This window comes from Cynocephalus volans, chromosome 16, assembly GCF_027409185.1.
Source record: "Cynocephalus volans isolate mCynVol1 chromosome 16, mCynVol1.pri, whole genome shotgun sequence".
Classification (NCBI taxonomy): domain Eukaryota; kingdom Metazoa; phylum Chordata; class Mammalia; order Dermoptera; family Cynocephalidae; genus Cynocephalus; species Cynocephalus volans.
The window spans coordinates 22,529,189-22,545,380 of NC_084475.1; the positions used below are offsets into that span (position 1 = coordinate 22,529,189).

The following is a 16,192-nucleotide window of genomic DNA, read 5'->3' on the forward strand; positions in this document are numbered from 1 at the left end:
AGGCCACAGTGAGCCTGTTCTTCTGAGGCTTCATCCCCCAGAGCAGCAGGCGCCGGCATCCAGCTGAGGCGCACCTGCCCGTGGCAGGCACGGGACCCTCCCCTCCTGGTTGGCGCAGGCCTGGGCCTCCTCCCTGTCCCTGCTGGCTTCTGTGCAACTCCATTCCTCGTCTTCAGCTCTTGGAACAATAAACCCTGAGCTCGGCTGCCTGTGTCCTGCCTCAGCATGGGGATGGGATGTCCGAGGGGCGGGAGGAGGGTCCAGGGCACAGAGGACCCCCCAGGAGCCATCCCCACCAGCATGTGGATGAACCTCTTGGTCTGGCTGGTCGGGGGGGCATGTGGGCCTTTGAAGCCTTTGCAGGGGGCTAGTCCGCTGTCCTTACATGACACCCTCCTCCTCACTTGGGGCAGAGGAGGCGGTCAGGGGGGCGGGCACACCTGAGGCTGCAGGGCAGGCCGGGTGGGGTGGGCTAAGGTCGGGGAGGGACCGCCCAGCAAAGGGCTGAAGCTGCAGGTGCAGAAAGCAGAAGGCCCGGGACTCTGGCCCGACCATCAGGCCTGCAGGCCACACACCCACTGGCCACAGCCCACGTGGAGCTCAGGTTTGGTCAGAATGAGACCCAGATCCCTCCCTGGGCGGCCTCTGCCCCACCTGCCACTCGCTGCCTCCCCAACACACACTGCCCCTGTCCCCGTCAGCCTGTCCCAGCCTGGCCTCCCCTGGCTGACGCGGGCAGCTGTCCCTGGGCTCAGGAAGAGGTGGACGGTGGGCCCAGGCCTCCTCTGGGTGATGGAAATGCTCTGGAACTAGTTGACGGTGGCTAGGCAAAAACGTGAATGTGCCGAGAGCCAGAGAACTAGATTTTAACAGGGTTAAAGTGGTGGATTTTTTAAAAAATCTATTTACTTATTATTATTATTTCTTTACATCCTAAGGTGTTGCGGGATGGGGGGCAGGGCTGGCTCATGATCGGCTCCTTAACTGGCCTGGTTGTGGGGGGCTGGAGGGGCGGGGCTGAGGCCCACGGAAGGCCCCCCCCAAAGTGGTGGATTTTGCTATGAGTATTTTACCTTAAAAACAAAAAGAAGTGGGCATTTGCTGGTAAATTCTCTTGGGGAACACAACTGCTGGTCATGTCTGATGGAGGACACGGCTCGGTGGGGAGAGAAATCAGAGAGGAGAAAACGAGCTAGCGTGTCCCCAACCTGGGCTGGGGACACCTCCTCCAGAGGCTCGTGGATGCTGCGCGCCCACCCCCGGGCCCTCACAGCCTCTGGTGCACATGGGCAGCCTCAGGGATTCAGAAATCCTTTTTCTCTCTCAACCAAAGCCTGATCCCTGAAGCCCTTTTCTCTGTAAGAAGCCAAAGCAAAATTAAAATTAAAATTAAAAATCTGACAGCCAGAGCTGGGCCCTCACTTTACATTTCCAGCTGGTACTGTCCATGCCTGGCACTCAGACCCCGGGCTGCAGCCCTGGGGCAGCGGGGCCACGAGATTTGGTGCGCGGGGAGCCGTTTAATCTCCTCACACACTGCCTGCCCACCTGCGGCCCCAACACGGCTTTGGCAGTGAGCCCCTGTGCGTGGTGTGCACAGCTGCTTGTGGCTGCCTGGTGATCACCAAGTCGCCATGGCCACTCTGCTCCTGGCCCCTCTCCTGGTCTGTCGCTGAAGCCCGGACCTCCCATCCTGCGGCCGGCAGCTCCAGGAGGAGTGACTCCCATTCCAGGCCTCCACGCCTCTGAAAGGTCCCCCACTTCTCCAGAGCCAAGATGCCCCAGAGGAGGGAGTTTCTGGAGCAATATGATCCCCACCCATGACCCCATGACCTCATGACCCCTGAGTCAGAACGCAACTGAAGGGCTGGGTCACTTGAGGGGGCCCAAAAGCCCCACACCCCAGAGGGAGAAACCCACTCAGTGCTGGTCACCTGCTGTGCCCTGGGGAAGGAAGCAGGGGGGCCTCCATCCCTTTGGGGGCAGGTTCTAGAGTAGAGGGCAGGGTGGGCTCTGGTGGACAAGCGGCGTGATGTGGGGCCCAGTCTCACTGCTGGGCAGTCGAGATCAGTGGAGGTGACTGAGCATGTGTCTATGAGCACCTGTGTCCTCCCCTGTCCAGGGGACCGCAATGTCCCAGACGTCAGCGCAGGGCTGACAGGGATACTGTTCTAATGAGAGATGGAGCTTCAGAGCAGGGCCAAGTGAAGGGAAGGGGAGAGGGTGCGTGTGTGTGTGTCTGTGTGCATGAACGCCTGGGAGCAGGTGTCTGTGTGTGTGCGCCTGCAAGCATTTGTCTGCACGTGTGTGCCTGTGAGCATGTGTCTGCATGTGCGTGTGTGCCTATGAGCATGTGTCTGCATGTGTGTGCCTATGAGCGTGTGTCTGCACGTGCATGTGCCTGTGAGCATGTCTGTGTGCATGTGTACCTGTGAGAATATCTGCATGTGCACACCTGTGAGCATGTATCTGTGTGTGGACTGTGTGTCTGAGCATGTCTACACATGTGTCTGTGAACATGCCTGCACATGTGCCTGCATACGTGTGTGCCCATGTGCATGTGAGCATGCCTGTGAGGGAAAGCTCCACATAGAAAGGAAAACAAGGGGTGAAGGACTCAGGGACGGAACTTGGAGGAAGTCCGGGTCATACCCTCTCAGAAGCTGAAGAGGCAACAACTTTCACGAAGGAGAGAAAGCAACTGACAGTGAATGGGCTGAGACCGGGAAGGAGCACGTGGAAGCTTTAAAAAGTGGTGCTTAAAACAAGACACTCCGTACAGAGTCAGAAGCTAAAACTACAGCCCCCGGAGGACGTCCAGTCCAGGAGCCGCAGTACCCCGCTCCGTGTTCTGCACACTGTTGGAGTGTCGTGCAGTCACAGGCATGCACACAGCCAACAGCTCGCTGCATGTCCACACGCGGTGCAGCATGCCACGCCCCAAACCAGATGACCAAAGGGACATTCTCTGGGGTGCCTGGGGTGCAGGGGCAGCTGTGGGTGCTGCTGGGCAACCACTCCCAGCCCCCCAGGCCTCGTCCTCACCACTGAGTCACCAAGTCACCGTGCCCTGTGCCTGTGCATTCTCCCGCCAGTTAGTGTCCCGCAGCGCGTCTGTGAGCAACCACACGGACATGGCCAGCTCTGGAAGCAGCGGCCCTGAGTCCTGCCCCACATATGCACACGACCCACGTACATGTTCTCTTGCGCCGCCCGCACACACACACCTGCACGGTTGGTGGCGGCTCCCCCCGCCTCTCTGGAGCCACACCCCTCCCTCCCTCCCCCTCCTGGCACCCAGGACCCAGTGGGTGCCCAGAGCCCAGCTCATGGAGGCGGCAAGCACCGTCAGAGCCAGGCAGGTGATTTATGGAGGCCGCTTCTGGCTCAGCAGCCACAGCCTTAAGCCCATCGGGCACCTTGCCCAGCCCTCAGGCCCCACCTGCCCAGGCCGCCCTTCCTCCCAGAGGCCAGGCCGAGTCCTGGTGGGGACCGGCCCTGCCCTCAGACCCACTCTGGCCCCACAAGACTCTGAGGCTGCCGAGGGGCCACTGGGTCTGGTCTGGGCCAGGACGGCACGCAGGGAGGCCTGAGGCAGGGCAGGAGCAGGGGAGGTGGGCAGGGGAGGGGGTTTGGGGCGCATGAACAGGGTGGAGTGGTGACCTGTCCCTCCAACACCCCACGGCTGCTGTTCAAACAGCAGTCGCTTTCCTGAGGAACACTTACTTGTCATAAAGCCCACTGTTGCCAAGTGTACAAGGAATGGTTTTCAGTCCATTTACACAGCTGTGCAACCGCCAGCACGGCCCAGTCTCAGGACATCTGTCAGCCAGCGTTCCCCAGAGATGCAGAACCGAGTGGGCACGTGTGTAAATCGGAAAAGATTTCCCTTCAGAATCGGTCGTGCGATGGTGGGGCTGCAAATCCAGAGCCCCGGGGCAGCGGGCAGGCTGCAGGCCCGGGCAGGTGACGCCTCCACCACGAGGCAGAATCTCCTCCCCGGGCTCTGCTCTGGAGGCGTCCGCTGGGGGCAGGAGGTGATCTTCGCTCAGCCAGCAGGTGGTGGCGGTCGGCCCCTCCACAAATGCCTTCCCAGTGGTGGCTGGATTCGCACTGGTGGGGGCAGCTGGGTACTGGGCCCGGCCAAGCCAGCACAGAAAACTGACCGTTGTGGCTGTTTCCATCCTCCACAGACGTCCCTGAGGCCCGTCCACAGCCAGGCCCCACTCCGCCCCCCCCCCAGCAGCCGTCACCTCTGCACCAACTCACCTGTCTGGACAGGCCTGTGGCACGTGGACGGCGTGGCTGGCGTCTCACATGGCGGAGGCTTCCCAGGTTCCACGTGCTGTGGCCTGGGCCAGCGCTGTGCTCCTGTTGCTGGCTGGGGCTCTTGTGCGGTTGGCACCAGGCCACATCCATCCTCGCCATCGTCCACAGACTCTGAGGTTGTTCCCAGTGCCCCTGTCGTGGTGATGCTGCTGTGAACCTTGGCGTGCGGGTCTCTGTGCGACACCAGCTTCCATTCCTCCTAGCAGGTACCGAGGGGTGGAGCTGCTGAGTGCTGTGGCAGGTCACGTCTAACTTCCTGAAGAACTGCTGCCCGTTTCCCAAAGTGGCTGTGCCACATTACGCTCCCTCCCGAGGGGTGTGAGGTCTCCTGTCCCCCTCGTCCTCCCCGCACCTGTCCTCTGGGCATGCACTGTCTTCATCGTGAAAGAGCAGCTGTACTGGGTGGACTTGAATTAAAAACGGGCAGCTCAGTGACAGCAACCATCCCTCACAGTGACGGCATGTGCAAAGCAGGGGGCTGCAGGGTCTTTGTGGCCCGGCACCCGCTGGGCAGAGGGTGGTGCCAGGACAGTGCTGCCTGCGGGCCATGATGCACGTGAATGCACACACAGACACACGTACCACACACATCATACACACACCACACACCCTCACGAGACATACACACACACAACATATACACCACGCATCATACACACACACCCCACAACATATACACACAAGACACCACACAAACACACAGGCACACACACCACACATCACACCCACCTGCCTCTGGGGACGGTGCCCTTGATGAGTGTCACTGGAGGTGGCACATCCAGCCTCCCTCAAGGTGCCAGCCCAGACTTCGTCTCTGGTTCTGGTGGGAGCGTCTGCTGGGGGATGGGGTGTCAGGCAGTGCCCTCACGAGAAGGGACATTATCACTGTGGATCATCCTGGCTCTGTCCTTTGGCCAGTCCCCATCCCCTGCCCTGGATGCGCAGTGACAAGCATGTCCAAGGGCCTGGCTGGCTTCAGCTCCGAGGCTTTCCCAACAGCTCCAGGGACAGGGCAGGCCGGGCACCTTCCCGTTCTCTCGAGTGGAAATGAAAGCAATTTGCCGGCGAACCATCCTGGCCTCGGCTGTGGGGGTGGGGGGCTCACTGACCTGGCCAGGCTGCCCCTCAAGAGCTCCAGGGTCTGCCTGCTGGCTCCGCCAGGCTCCTGGGGACATGGGGACGATGGTGCGCTCCTGAGGGTGGCTACTGTCTGTTGAAACGTGTTTTCCCTTGTCCACTCACATATCCTGCAGGGAATTGTTAAATGCTCAACATATATTTAAGGAAAATACACACATGTTAAGGAAGAAGCTTGGGTGGGGGCTGCTGGTCACAGGAAAGTTGCTGTCCCTCCACCTCCTGCCCGGGGTAATGGGCAGGGGTGGGGACAGGCTCCAGCTGGGCAGGGCCCTGGGCCACATGGGCTCCATGCTGCTGCAGGACGGCAGGGGAGGCAGAGACCAGGGACGGCCTCCTGCATCCCCCCACAGGGGCCCAGGCCTGAGGGAGACAGAGAAACAGACAGGGGGGGGCAGGGTTGGGCAGGCTGCACTCTTGTGAGGAGCAGGAAGGCAGTCACAGGGCTGGATGCCGCGGTGGGTGGGAGGCTGAGTGAGAGGAACTTCAAGGACAGAGGCCAAGCCTGCTCCCAGATTCCCCACAGGCCCTGGGGACCGAGCGGAGGGGACTGGTCACTCCTGAGTAGCCTGAGTCCGTGTGTGGCCCTGCGCCCCTGCTATGGTGCTGACCCTTGGCTGCCCTGTGTCCCATGAACCTGATCTGACATTTCACTTCCCACAGCCTCAGTCTAATCCCACCTCCAGCACCCTGCAGACATCGCCCCACCTACAACGAAGCCCCGGTGCAGCGTGGACACCGTGGGGGGCAGGCTGTAGGGACAGGGCCAGGGAGGCCCCAGTGCACACCCAGCCCCAGGTGCCGGATCCTCACGAGCTCCACCCCACAGGACCACAGGAGCCAGTGGGCCTGCACCCCTGCCTGGGTGTCTCCCCTGCCACCACTGGTGGCCAGTGGCCTGGAGCCCTAACAGCCTGTGCAGGACACCCCAGATGGCAGCACTCAGCAGGGCAGCGGGCGGGCAGGACCACAGCTCTGCACATGGTGAGGGCAGGATGGTCTGTCCTCTAGAAAGCATGTCCTTGTCTCCAGTTCTAGTGCCACTGTCAACTCAGAAAGCGTCAGACTCAAACTGGGCTCCTGCAGCCTGGGGGCTCTGCCTGGGGGACCTCATTCCTGGGGCTGTGGAGGAGGGAGGGAGGCGACAGGAGAGAGGAGAGAAGGAGACTGACTGGTGGTGGCCAGCGGGGCAGGGGAGCCGGCCTGCCTAGTGGGTGAGCCGACGGAGGCGAGGCACGCTCGGGTGATGGATCAAGTCCCTGGGCTTTTAAATGCCATCCACCCAACACCAGACCTGCAGATGAAGGAGCAGAACATGCTGGAAATGTCTGTGTCTAGGGCTGCGGCAGTCACCTGGGGAGGAGAGTGAGCAGGCTCCTGACCACCCCCTAGAGCCCCACACACTGCCATCATGGGGGTGCCCTTGGCTGCTCCTGGACCCCTAAGGCTCCCAGCACAGGTCACAACGTTCATGTTTCTTCGGGAAGTGCCGACCATCCTACGTCAGCTCTTGAGGGCTCCACCGCCCCCGACCTTGGAAGGAACATCTCTGTCCCTCCCTCCCTGGGCTCCAGCTCTGCCATCGGTCAGTTCTGCCAGGGCAGGAGATTGGAGCCGCAGACCAGGACCTTGGCAGGGCTTTTGGAATCTGCCTCACTCAGCTCTGGGTGCCTGTGCTCTGAGGCAACAGGATTTGGGGAGAGAAGTGGAGAAAAATCCGCACTCCCTCTAGAAAGCCATTATGACAACAGTTAGAAATGCAGAGGGTGAAGGTGTCACCGACCTTCCTCCCAGGTGTTAAACATCCCCTGCAGCATCTTCTCACAGCAGGTGGCCTGGGGGGTCACCCAGGATGAGGAACTTAGCACAGGTGGAGGTGAGCATTTGGTGACTCCCTAAGTAAAACCCACAGGGTGTTCATATGTAAATGTGAGCTATAAAACCATGAGGGAATGAATGTTCTTCTAAAATAAGGAACGGGAAGCCTACTGAAAGTATGACCTGGAACCCAGAACCCTCCAAGGAGAGAGTTAGAAATTGGTTTACATATGTCTTTTGGGAGTCTGGTGCCGGAAAAAATACTTAAAACCAAAATAGAAGGGACGTTCTGGAGAACAGCGCTGGCATCGTAGACGCTGGTCACCCCTGCCTGAGCAACTCCACTTCGAGGATTTTACACTAAACTTAAAATCAGTTGGGGTCCTTTCAGTACTACTTTAAAAACCAAAGACACACGGAATGTTCCAGTTGTGAAAAAGACTCCGACATGGTCACAAGACGGGGCACACTGTTTTCAGAGAATAGCAACGGGGTCACTCGGAGGGATTTTTCTGGGATAAATCTAAGGCATGACGGTAAATGGGGGAAAAACCAGAATGCAAAACCGCATCACGAGATTCCAAGTTTTATTAAAATAAACAAGAATGTGTGTGTGAATGTGTGTGGAATGCATGTGAGCATGTGAGAGCATGTGCGAGAGTAAATGCGTGTGCACATGCACATGGGTGGTGCAGGTGCGTGTGTGTGCACGTCACATATGCATAAAGCCTGACAGACACGCTTTAAAAAATCAACAATGTTAGCGCTCGATGGGGAGATTTTAGGTCATTGTTTTTTACTTAGTACTTTTGGGTCTTTTCCAAGTTTCTCTCAAAGGAGGGAGACAGCCTTTAAAATCAGAATCGTTATTAAATTTTCAAATGTCTGCAGCCTTCACTGTTGCCCCAAAACCTAGCCAACCCGGAGGCTGGTGAGCGCTGAGCATTTCCAGAATCACGAGGACTCTGCACCGCTGCAAGCTGGGCCGTCCTCACCTGCCGTAGGGAGGAGGAAACAGGGTGTGCAAGGCCGGCAGCTGGCAAGGTCAGAACAGGGGCCCAGAGCGCGTTGGTGGTATAGTGGTGAGCATAGCTGCCTTCCAGAACAGGGGCCCAGGCCAGCGTCTCCTGGCCACGCACATGCCTCCTCTTGGGGGACCCCTCTGCTGAGGCCCTTCCCTTCTCCGGTGCCCACCTGTCTTACTCAGGCCTATCCAGCCGCACCCCACCTTGACCCTATGCACAGTGCTTCCAAGGCTGTGCCAGCTGGGTTGTGTGGATGTCCCTCTTTGCTCTGAGTCCTGTGGTGGCCCCACCCTGGCTGTCTGTGTCGAGGTCAATGGCAGGAACCTGGCCAGGTAGGAGGCGCACAGAGTGGGAGATGCCATCAGTGGGGTAGGGACAGTGGTGGTCACCACACATCAACCAGCTAACAGGGCTTGTCAGTAACCCAGCCGGGGTTTCAGCAAAAGTTCTTTCTGCCACTGACAGCGAAACGCCAGGGGACAGATGGCTCAGCTGCCCACCAGCGCCAGGGCCCTGCTCCTCCCAACAGCCCCCGAGGCCTCCCCGACCCTCCCACAACAGACCCCAAGGCCTTGGAGTCTGGGTTCTGCCGCCAGACCGGCCCCGCATGGGGTGCGCCCCAGCCCTTCCTTCCCGCTGCCGAGCAGCGTGGCTCACCACGGTCTGCGTCCAGTGTGGGGCAATGACAAACGAAGCTGCTGGGGACGTGGGTCCACAAATCTAGGCTTTCATCCCCCGGGGAATCCTAGGGGTGGGATGCTGGGTAGGAGAGTGTCTCGCTGTTCCCCGAGGCGGCGGTGTCATTAACGCTCTCCAGAAAGCTAGGAGCGTCCCTGTCGTCTGCATCCACCTGGAACTTATTGTATTTTGGGACATTTGGAGAAGGCGCTTCTGTTCCCAGAGGCTGCTGAAAACCCCCTTGTGAGACACTCACTGAGCCGAGATCGACTGATTTGTACATCTGGGCTTTGGTCGACAGGCTGGCTTGAAGCTGGGTTAATTGGGGGGGGAGGGCTGGGACAGGAGAGGACTTTGCTCTGTGGGGGGCATACAGCTCCCCTGGAGGACTTGGGCACCTGACCAGCCGGGATGGGGTAGGCCGGGGCTGGGCAAACACGGAGCACGCCTCTCTACCCCATCCCACTCCCCCAAGCCCACAGCTTCAGCCCCAAGCAAAAACAGGGAGGGCGGAAGCTGTCCTGGGAAGGCTGTGGCCCCACGAATGGGACAGCAGAGGGCCCGGTGTCCAATGGGTGAAGGAATGAACCGTGTCCCCTGGCAGGAGCGGGCACCCACCAGGCAGCAGCCAGCCAGTGGTGGCTGATTGCTTCGCCAGGTGTCCTCTTGCTAGTGCCAGCAGCTGGTCTGTCTCCAGCCGGCTCTGGCTTGCCTGGGATCTGGCTGCGGATCCCCTCTCCCCTGGCAGGGCTGCTGCAGGACAGTGCGGGTGGACGCCATGCCTCTCAGTCTGGATGAGGGGCCTGATGGGACTTTCCTGTCAACTGGGGGCCTGCAGACTGGACCCAGGCCCCACCCTCCCAGCTTCCCAACAGTGAGCGTCAAGGACGTGGTTTTATGGTCCACACGGGAGGGCATGAAGTGTCCATCTTGCTGCCCAGAGGATGCACCAGTGCGTGGACATGCGGATCCCATGGCACCGGGCCGCTGCGCTTCATGTAAGTTATCATCAACAGAAAACACACGTATTCCCAAGTTCCCGGTCCTCTCATCTTTCCAGGAACAACATTCTTTGGGAAGTGAGTCGACCTACAACCAGTAGACACCACTGTTTACCTGCCCGGGGAGCTCTCTGCTTTTAGAGATTGTCCCCACCAGACGGAGCTCCAGGGGCACTACCTGGGCCGCAGGTGACGACAGTGATGGTATTTGTAGCAGGACAGGTAGCCTGGCTGGGGAAGATTGCCCTGAGCTCTTCCTGCCCAGACCTGTGCCCAGCCACAGAGGCCGGTTCTTGCCCGGCCACGCGGAGGACCAGCCCAGAGCAGGGTCAATCGGCTCCTTTGCCCCAGGAAAACACTCAGGGGCTCCTCCCAAGCTGGCTATGCACATGCGAGGGCAGGTTTTTCCATTTGGATACCAGATGGGTGACTGCCCGAGCAGGAAGCGAGGCTGCCAATGGCTAGCAGCTGCTGGCTCCAGACGCAGGCCTTTTCCAGGCCGGCCGACTGCCCGGCCCCTGCAGGGGTCAGGGGAGGCCACTTCTCCTGGGACTGACCCAGGCCCCAAGGAATCCCGGCCCCCATGCTGCCGGGACAGTGCACAGGCTGGTGCTGGCCGAGGCTGGACAGCTCTGTTGTCCTGACACTTTTCCCCACGCAGAGCCGTGGAGACTGAGGCTGACTGATGGAGAGATCAGAGAGGGAAGGAAGCTTGGTAGGCAGTGGCCTGGGGACTGTGGCCCGTGCTCCAGCCCCATCTCTGTCCCCCTCCACATGGCATTACCTGCAGATCCCACTGCCACCTCCTGGGGAGGCCCCTCCCTTCCCCCACCCTGCCCTTCGGCTGCGGTGGCCGCAGACCTCATGGACTCATCTGGGCAGTCCGTACACTTCACGGCCCCCACAGGGGCCCCCTCAGCTGAGCCCAACACTGGTCCAGCTCTTTAGCTAAGGTCTCTCATCCATTCCACAGCCAAGGAACCAGAGCCTTGAAGGACAGCCCAGGCCACGCCTGGACCCTCAGGTGGGAACCACAGGAGAGGGTGCCATGGGGAGGCGCTGGACATGTGCAGGTGCCTGTGACTCATAGGCCCATGCAGGGTGTTGGGCTGGGCTGTGTCCTCTGGGGCCATGAGCCAGGAACACCAGGCCCTCTGCTTGTCTGGCTGGGGCTGCCCTAACCCTTGGTGGCCTCTGGCACCTGCAGTGTGATTGACAGCACAGAGCCTGTGTCTCACTCCAGAACTATGCGTTAGCGTGGAGCACAGAGGCCCCGCTGCCCCAAGCCCCACCCTCTGTTCTAGCAGCCAGAGCTGGCCAGCCCAAGCCAGGACTCCTCCCGGGGGGCTGAGGGCCAGGCCTGATGGGGGAGGGGCACCTCCATTTCTTCCCTCCTCCACCCCCACCCTGCCCCTCCCACCCCCAGCCCATGGCCACGAGCCTGGATGGCGTGAGCCCCACAACATGCCAGGCTGGGCAGCAGGAGTGGACGGGAAGCAGGTCAGGGCACCAGCAGCCATGACCTGGGCCAAGGGCTCTGGGCTCCCTTCTGGGAGGGACATGTGCCTTGCACCCCTGCATGCACGAGGCCACCCTGGGGAGGGTGCAGTGGGGGAGGTGAGACCCCACACACTTGAAATAAACACACAGGTCAGGACTGCTGGGCATGAGGGCCTGGTGAGGGGTCCTGGGGGACAGAGGGCCAGGTGGGGCATGGGTGGGAGGTCAGGGTCAGGACATTACAAGCTTCCCCCAAGGTCGGACCCTCCCAGCCCACTGGGACTCGCCCACCTTTCCAAGGGGATGAGACCTGGCCCAGGAACCCCCGAGTGTGCTGTGACCACACGGTGTCCACCCTCATTCCTCTTCTGCTCCCTCTGACCCTCCCAGGCCCTTCCTGAGTGCCCCTGCCCACCTCTGTCTGTTCTTTACTGAGGGGCACAGGAGGGGACAGGTGAATCCCCGAGGTGGCACAACCCAGGAACAGCAGGCAGGGTGGAGAGCTCCAGCTCACAGATGCAGGCCAGATGCAGGACACAGACGCAGGACACAGATGCAGGACACAGACGCAGGACAGATGGAGGACACAGACGCAGGCCACAGATGCAGGACAAACGCAGGCCACAGATGCAGGACACAGACACAAGACACAGACGCAGGATGGAGGCCAGACAGAGGCTGTATGGGGGATGGACAGGGGCTGCATGGGGACGGGACAGAGGCTGGACAGGGACTGGACAGAGGCTGGACGGGGGCTGGACGGGCGCTGCACAGGATGGGCCAGGCAAGGGCGCTGCTCAGGCTCCCGGGCACTCCCTTGAAGAGCAGGTGCCGGCAGTGCACGGACGGAACCCAGAGAGTGTGGTGTATGGTGGGCCTGGGACAGGGCCAGGTGGCCTCTCTCAGGTCTTTGAGCTCCTCCTGAACCAGGTCCATCTTTAAGTGTGGAGGCAAAGCCCTGAGCGTGATGCCAGCACTGCTCACGTGGAGCAATGGCTGTCTAGGCTCTTGTCCCCTGGCTTTTCGTGCGACATGCTTGAGGGGCAAATGTTAAAACGAGGCAACTTCAGGATTAAAAGAACAGGATTGTGGGGAGACCCTATGCATTGCCCGAGCACTGACATGGAACACACAGGCCGTTTAATCCGGTTCCAACACCTACAGGGGAAGAAACCAGATGACCGGTTCTCTGCAACGTCCTGCCCTGAGAAGGGGGCTACTGTGGGTCAGTATGAAATGGGCTGGAATCGTGTTTAAAGGGCCACTTCACTGTGGCCCACCCAGGAGTTGATCGCTGGAAGACACGGGCACCCTCCTGGGACTGTCCCTCATTAGTTGCTAGGACACCTGCAGTGACACTCCCCCCACCCAAGCCAGACCCTGATCCCCGCTTTGGCCCCAGCCGAAGAGGTAGAAATTCCATGTCTCCATCGCTGGCCAAGTGGCTCGTCCAGAAACCTCCTCCTTTTCCTCCTCTTTGGCTTCGACCTGCCCTGTGGCCTGTCCCCACCTAACTGCCACTCCTCCTCCCCTGAGGAGGGCAAAGAGTGGCCAGACCTCCCCCCCGGGTGAGAAGGTAGAGGCTCCAAGGGCAACAGAGACCCGCATGCTCTGGACCCCAGGGCCATGACCCTGCAGGTGGCACCAAGCAGTGACCTGCACATACCACGAGGGTTGGCTCAAAGCTGGTTGTGGAGACAGAACAAGATTGGGCTCCCACGCAGCTTTCTCTGCCCATCCCAACTGTGACCACAGCAACAGGAGCTTTGGAAAGTCAAGACTGGAAAAAGCCCAGGGACAACTCAGATGGGGGTGGGGGCAGCTTTCCTACTGGGACTGGGCACCGCGGGCCTAACCTAGAGAGCGCGTGAAGCAGCCGGCCTGGAAGGACAGCCCCGCCCTCTGGCCAGAGCTCGGCCCCATCCTTCCCAGATCTGCCCAAGTCCTCCCAAACCGTGACTCCCGCCCCAGTGTCCTGCTCAGGAGGGCGAGGTGGGGGCGACGTGCGGCCTTGGCTGACTGCCCCCACCTGCCCGAGCCCCAGCCCTGACTGGGAAGGGCTCCTGCTGCCCTGTGCACACCAGAGCGCCCTCCTGTCCAGTGTGGAACCTGCTGGCCGCAGGCAGGTGCTGGGAGCGCCTTCCACACCCTTCCCGCACCTGGAAGCACAGCCCCCGGCATGAGTGCAGGGCCCTGCCTGAGGCGTGGACCAGGGTCCTCGGCTTCCCACCTCATGGTGCCTCAGCTGGCCTCACACGCGCTCACACCCAGGGGTCCAGGAGCAGTCCCGTTTCTTTATAAACCCCCAGAGCAGCCCCTGGGCTGAAAGACTCAGGGGCTGCAGGTTCCCAAGAGTGGCACCTCCTCCAGCGTTGGGGGTGCTGCATTGGGGGCATGTGTCCAGGCAGGCAGACAGGGGGTGTGCCTGCAGCTCCTCCCAGGCAGCCTGGTCATGGTGGCTGGGAGAACCCAGATCCCAGAGCCACTCCCAGGACTCCGACTGCACTCACGGTGGGTGGTCAGTCTTTCTCCCAGGAACGGGGCTCGAACCCCAGGACAGTTGCTGCACAGGGCAGCAGTAAGACCACATGCAAGCCTGGCAGAGGCCGGGCTGATGGCTGTGCCGCTCCCCTCAGGCCACCCCCTGGTCTGTTTATGGCTGCTCCAAAACTTAAATGTGAAAGGCAGGGAGAGCAGCAGGACGAGGAAGGGGACGACCAGACAGAGGCTTGGCTGGGCAGAAGGCCCACAGGAGCTGAGGACAGACACTGAGAAGCTCCTCGACGGGGTGCACTTGGACCCCGACCATCAGGGACACTGGCCGGTGATGGGGCAGGGCCCAGCATTGTGACTGTCATGCCTAGGGTGACAGATTCTCAGGGACCGGCAGGCTGGGGGCACAGACTCGGCCACTGGGACAGCAGATGTCTGTCTCCACCTCGACAGCAGCAGAACCACCGCTCCCACCCCAGAGGGAAGCCCACGGTGGCTCCCAGAGCCCCGCTCACTGGAACCTTCTCCAGAGCGGCTACACTTGGCCGATTCTGCAGCCCCGAGAGGAAGCAATGGGCCCCACACGTGCACTGTCCCCATTTAAAAGTTGGTCCTCGACAGGCCAGGGCGGCTTCTGCATTAAGACAAGGCCCGGGTGAACCCCTTTCCTGAGGAGGGGCTGTGTTGGGGCTCACGGCCAGCCTCGGTCCCCCAGGTCAAAGACACGATGCTGACGAAGCGGAAAGCTGGCTCATAATTCACTCAGGGACGGAAAGATCGAACACCAGCAAATCCCAGTTCGGGGCGATTCCTAAGGCACTCTGTGCAGTGGACATGGAGGAGATGGGAGGCACGCGGGGCGCGTGTCGCATGGTACCGGAGGTGCCGTGGACAGGCCCTGCAGACGTCGTCCTCGGCGCCAGCTCAGCTATGTGAACGCTGGGTCTGCAATGCCGTGGTCGGGGTTGCAGGTGAAGGCGATGGTGATGGCGTAGCGGGTGCCCCAGTGGACCTTCTCCACCCGGTGCAGGTTCTCGGACCCCGAGGTGAAGAAAGAGACCCGACCTGGGGGAGGAGAGAGAGGTGACCCTGCGGGCCCTGACGTTACTTTTGTAACCAATCCACACGGCGGACCAGGGAGCCGGAGAAACAGACCCAGCAGCGCTTGGGAGGCCCCTGAGAAACAGCCCTCCCCTCCCGGCCACCAGGGGCTCCCTGGGGTGGGGACTGCACAGGAAGGAGCCGCACACTTGGGGATGAGGCCACTCGCTCCGGGTGCCTAGACAAGCCACTGATCTCCGGGGCCTCTGGGCCGACCTCGTACAAGACTTCCAGAACTGACATTTTAGGATGTTGTTTCTAATCACACTTTGAGAACAAAAACCAAACCCTGGAGAGTTTCCAAAAAAGAGCCAGGAAAGGTAAGTCAAGGCATCCAACGTGAAACACCTAGCAAGGCATCAAAGGCGAAGGCCTGGACAAAGGTGGCATCCACGACAGCGATCGAGGCAGCCGAGAAGCCCTGGGAGCCGGGAGCCCTTCCCAACATCTGCTTCAAGAGAATCCCATGTTTATCTGCTGCAATATTTCACTGGCCGTGCCTACGCCACTGCAGGTTTTTCACGGTGCATGTTCACTGTTCAACTGAGATTCTGAAGACACCGTGTCCCTGCCACGTAGACTGGCTCCAAACATTCCGTGACAATTTCATTTCCCTTCAAAGTTACTGCTGGAACTTGATTTCTTCCTTTCATATTTGTAACTTGACTCTAAATCTTTGAGAAGGGGAGAAAGGTCCACCCCAGGTGTGCATTGCATTCTAGCTGTCAACAGAGAATTGTACAATGATTAGAAAGGGCAGAGCAAAAGGAATCAGGAGAATGCAATGGACCACCTCTGAACGGAGGCCTGGAGACCCCTGGGACTCAACTTGGCGGCCACTCCTTCCACCCCAGACCAGTCAGGCCACCTCCAGATATGAAGGAAACACTTTTTTCCAGGGTAATTTGGAATCATATCACTTTCTGAGCTTACGTTTCTTAAGGACATTTTGACCTTGGTTTCTTCCAGTTTCAATCAAGCCTGAGACATCAGAACAAGAAGCCCGGGCTGCATGGTGGGGCCCAGCACCTCGGGGCACTTGGCACCTCCTTCAGCCTCCAATGCCAGTCCACTCTCTCTGCTCCCCACACTGAGGACCGACACAGTTCT

General features: G+C 60.1%; 1 protein-coding gene across 1 annotated transcript in view; it reads right to left on the reverse strand.

The window, feature by feature from the left end:
* Window positions 1-12,430: 12,430 nt before the first annotated feature.
* OGFOD3 (2-oxoglutarate and iron dependent oxygenase domain containing 3) overlaps window positions 12,431-16,192 on the reverse strand; it is a 38,029-nt gene continuing 34,267 nt past the window's right edge. Inside the window, exon 9 of the mRNA XM_063080477.1 lies at window positions 12,431-15,046. Coding sequence (XP_062936547.1) covers window positions 14,910-15,046 — 137 coding nt within the window. The 3' untranslated portion in view covers window positions 12,431-14,909. The remainder of the gene's footprint in view (window positions 15,047-16,192) is intronic.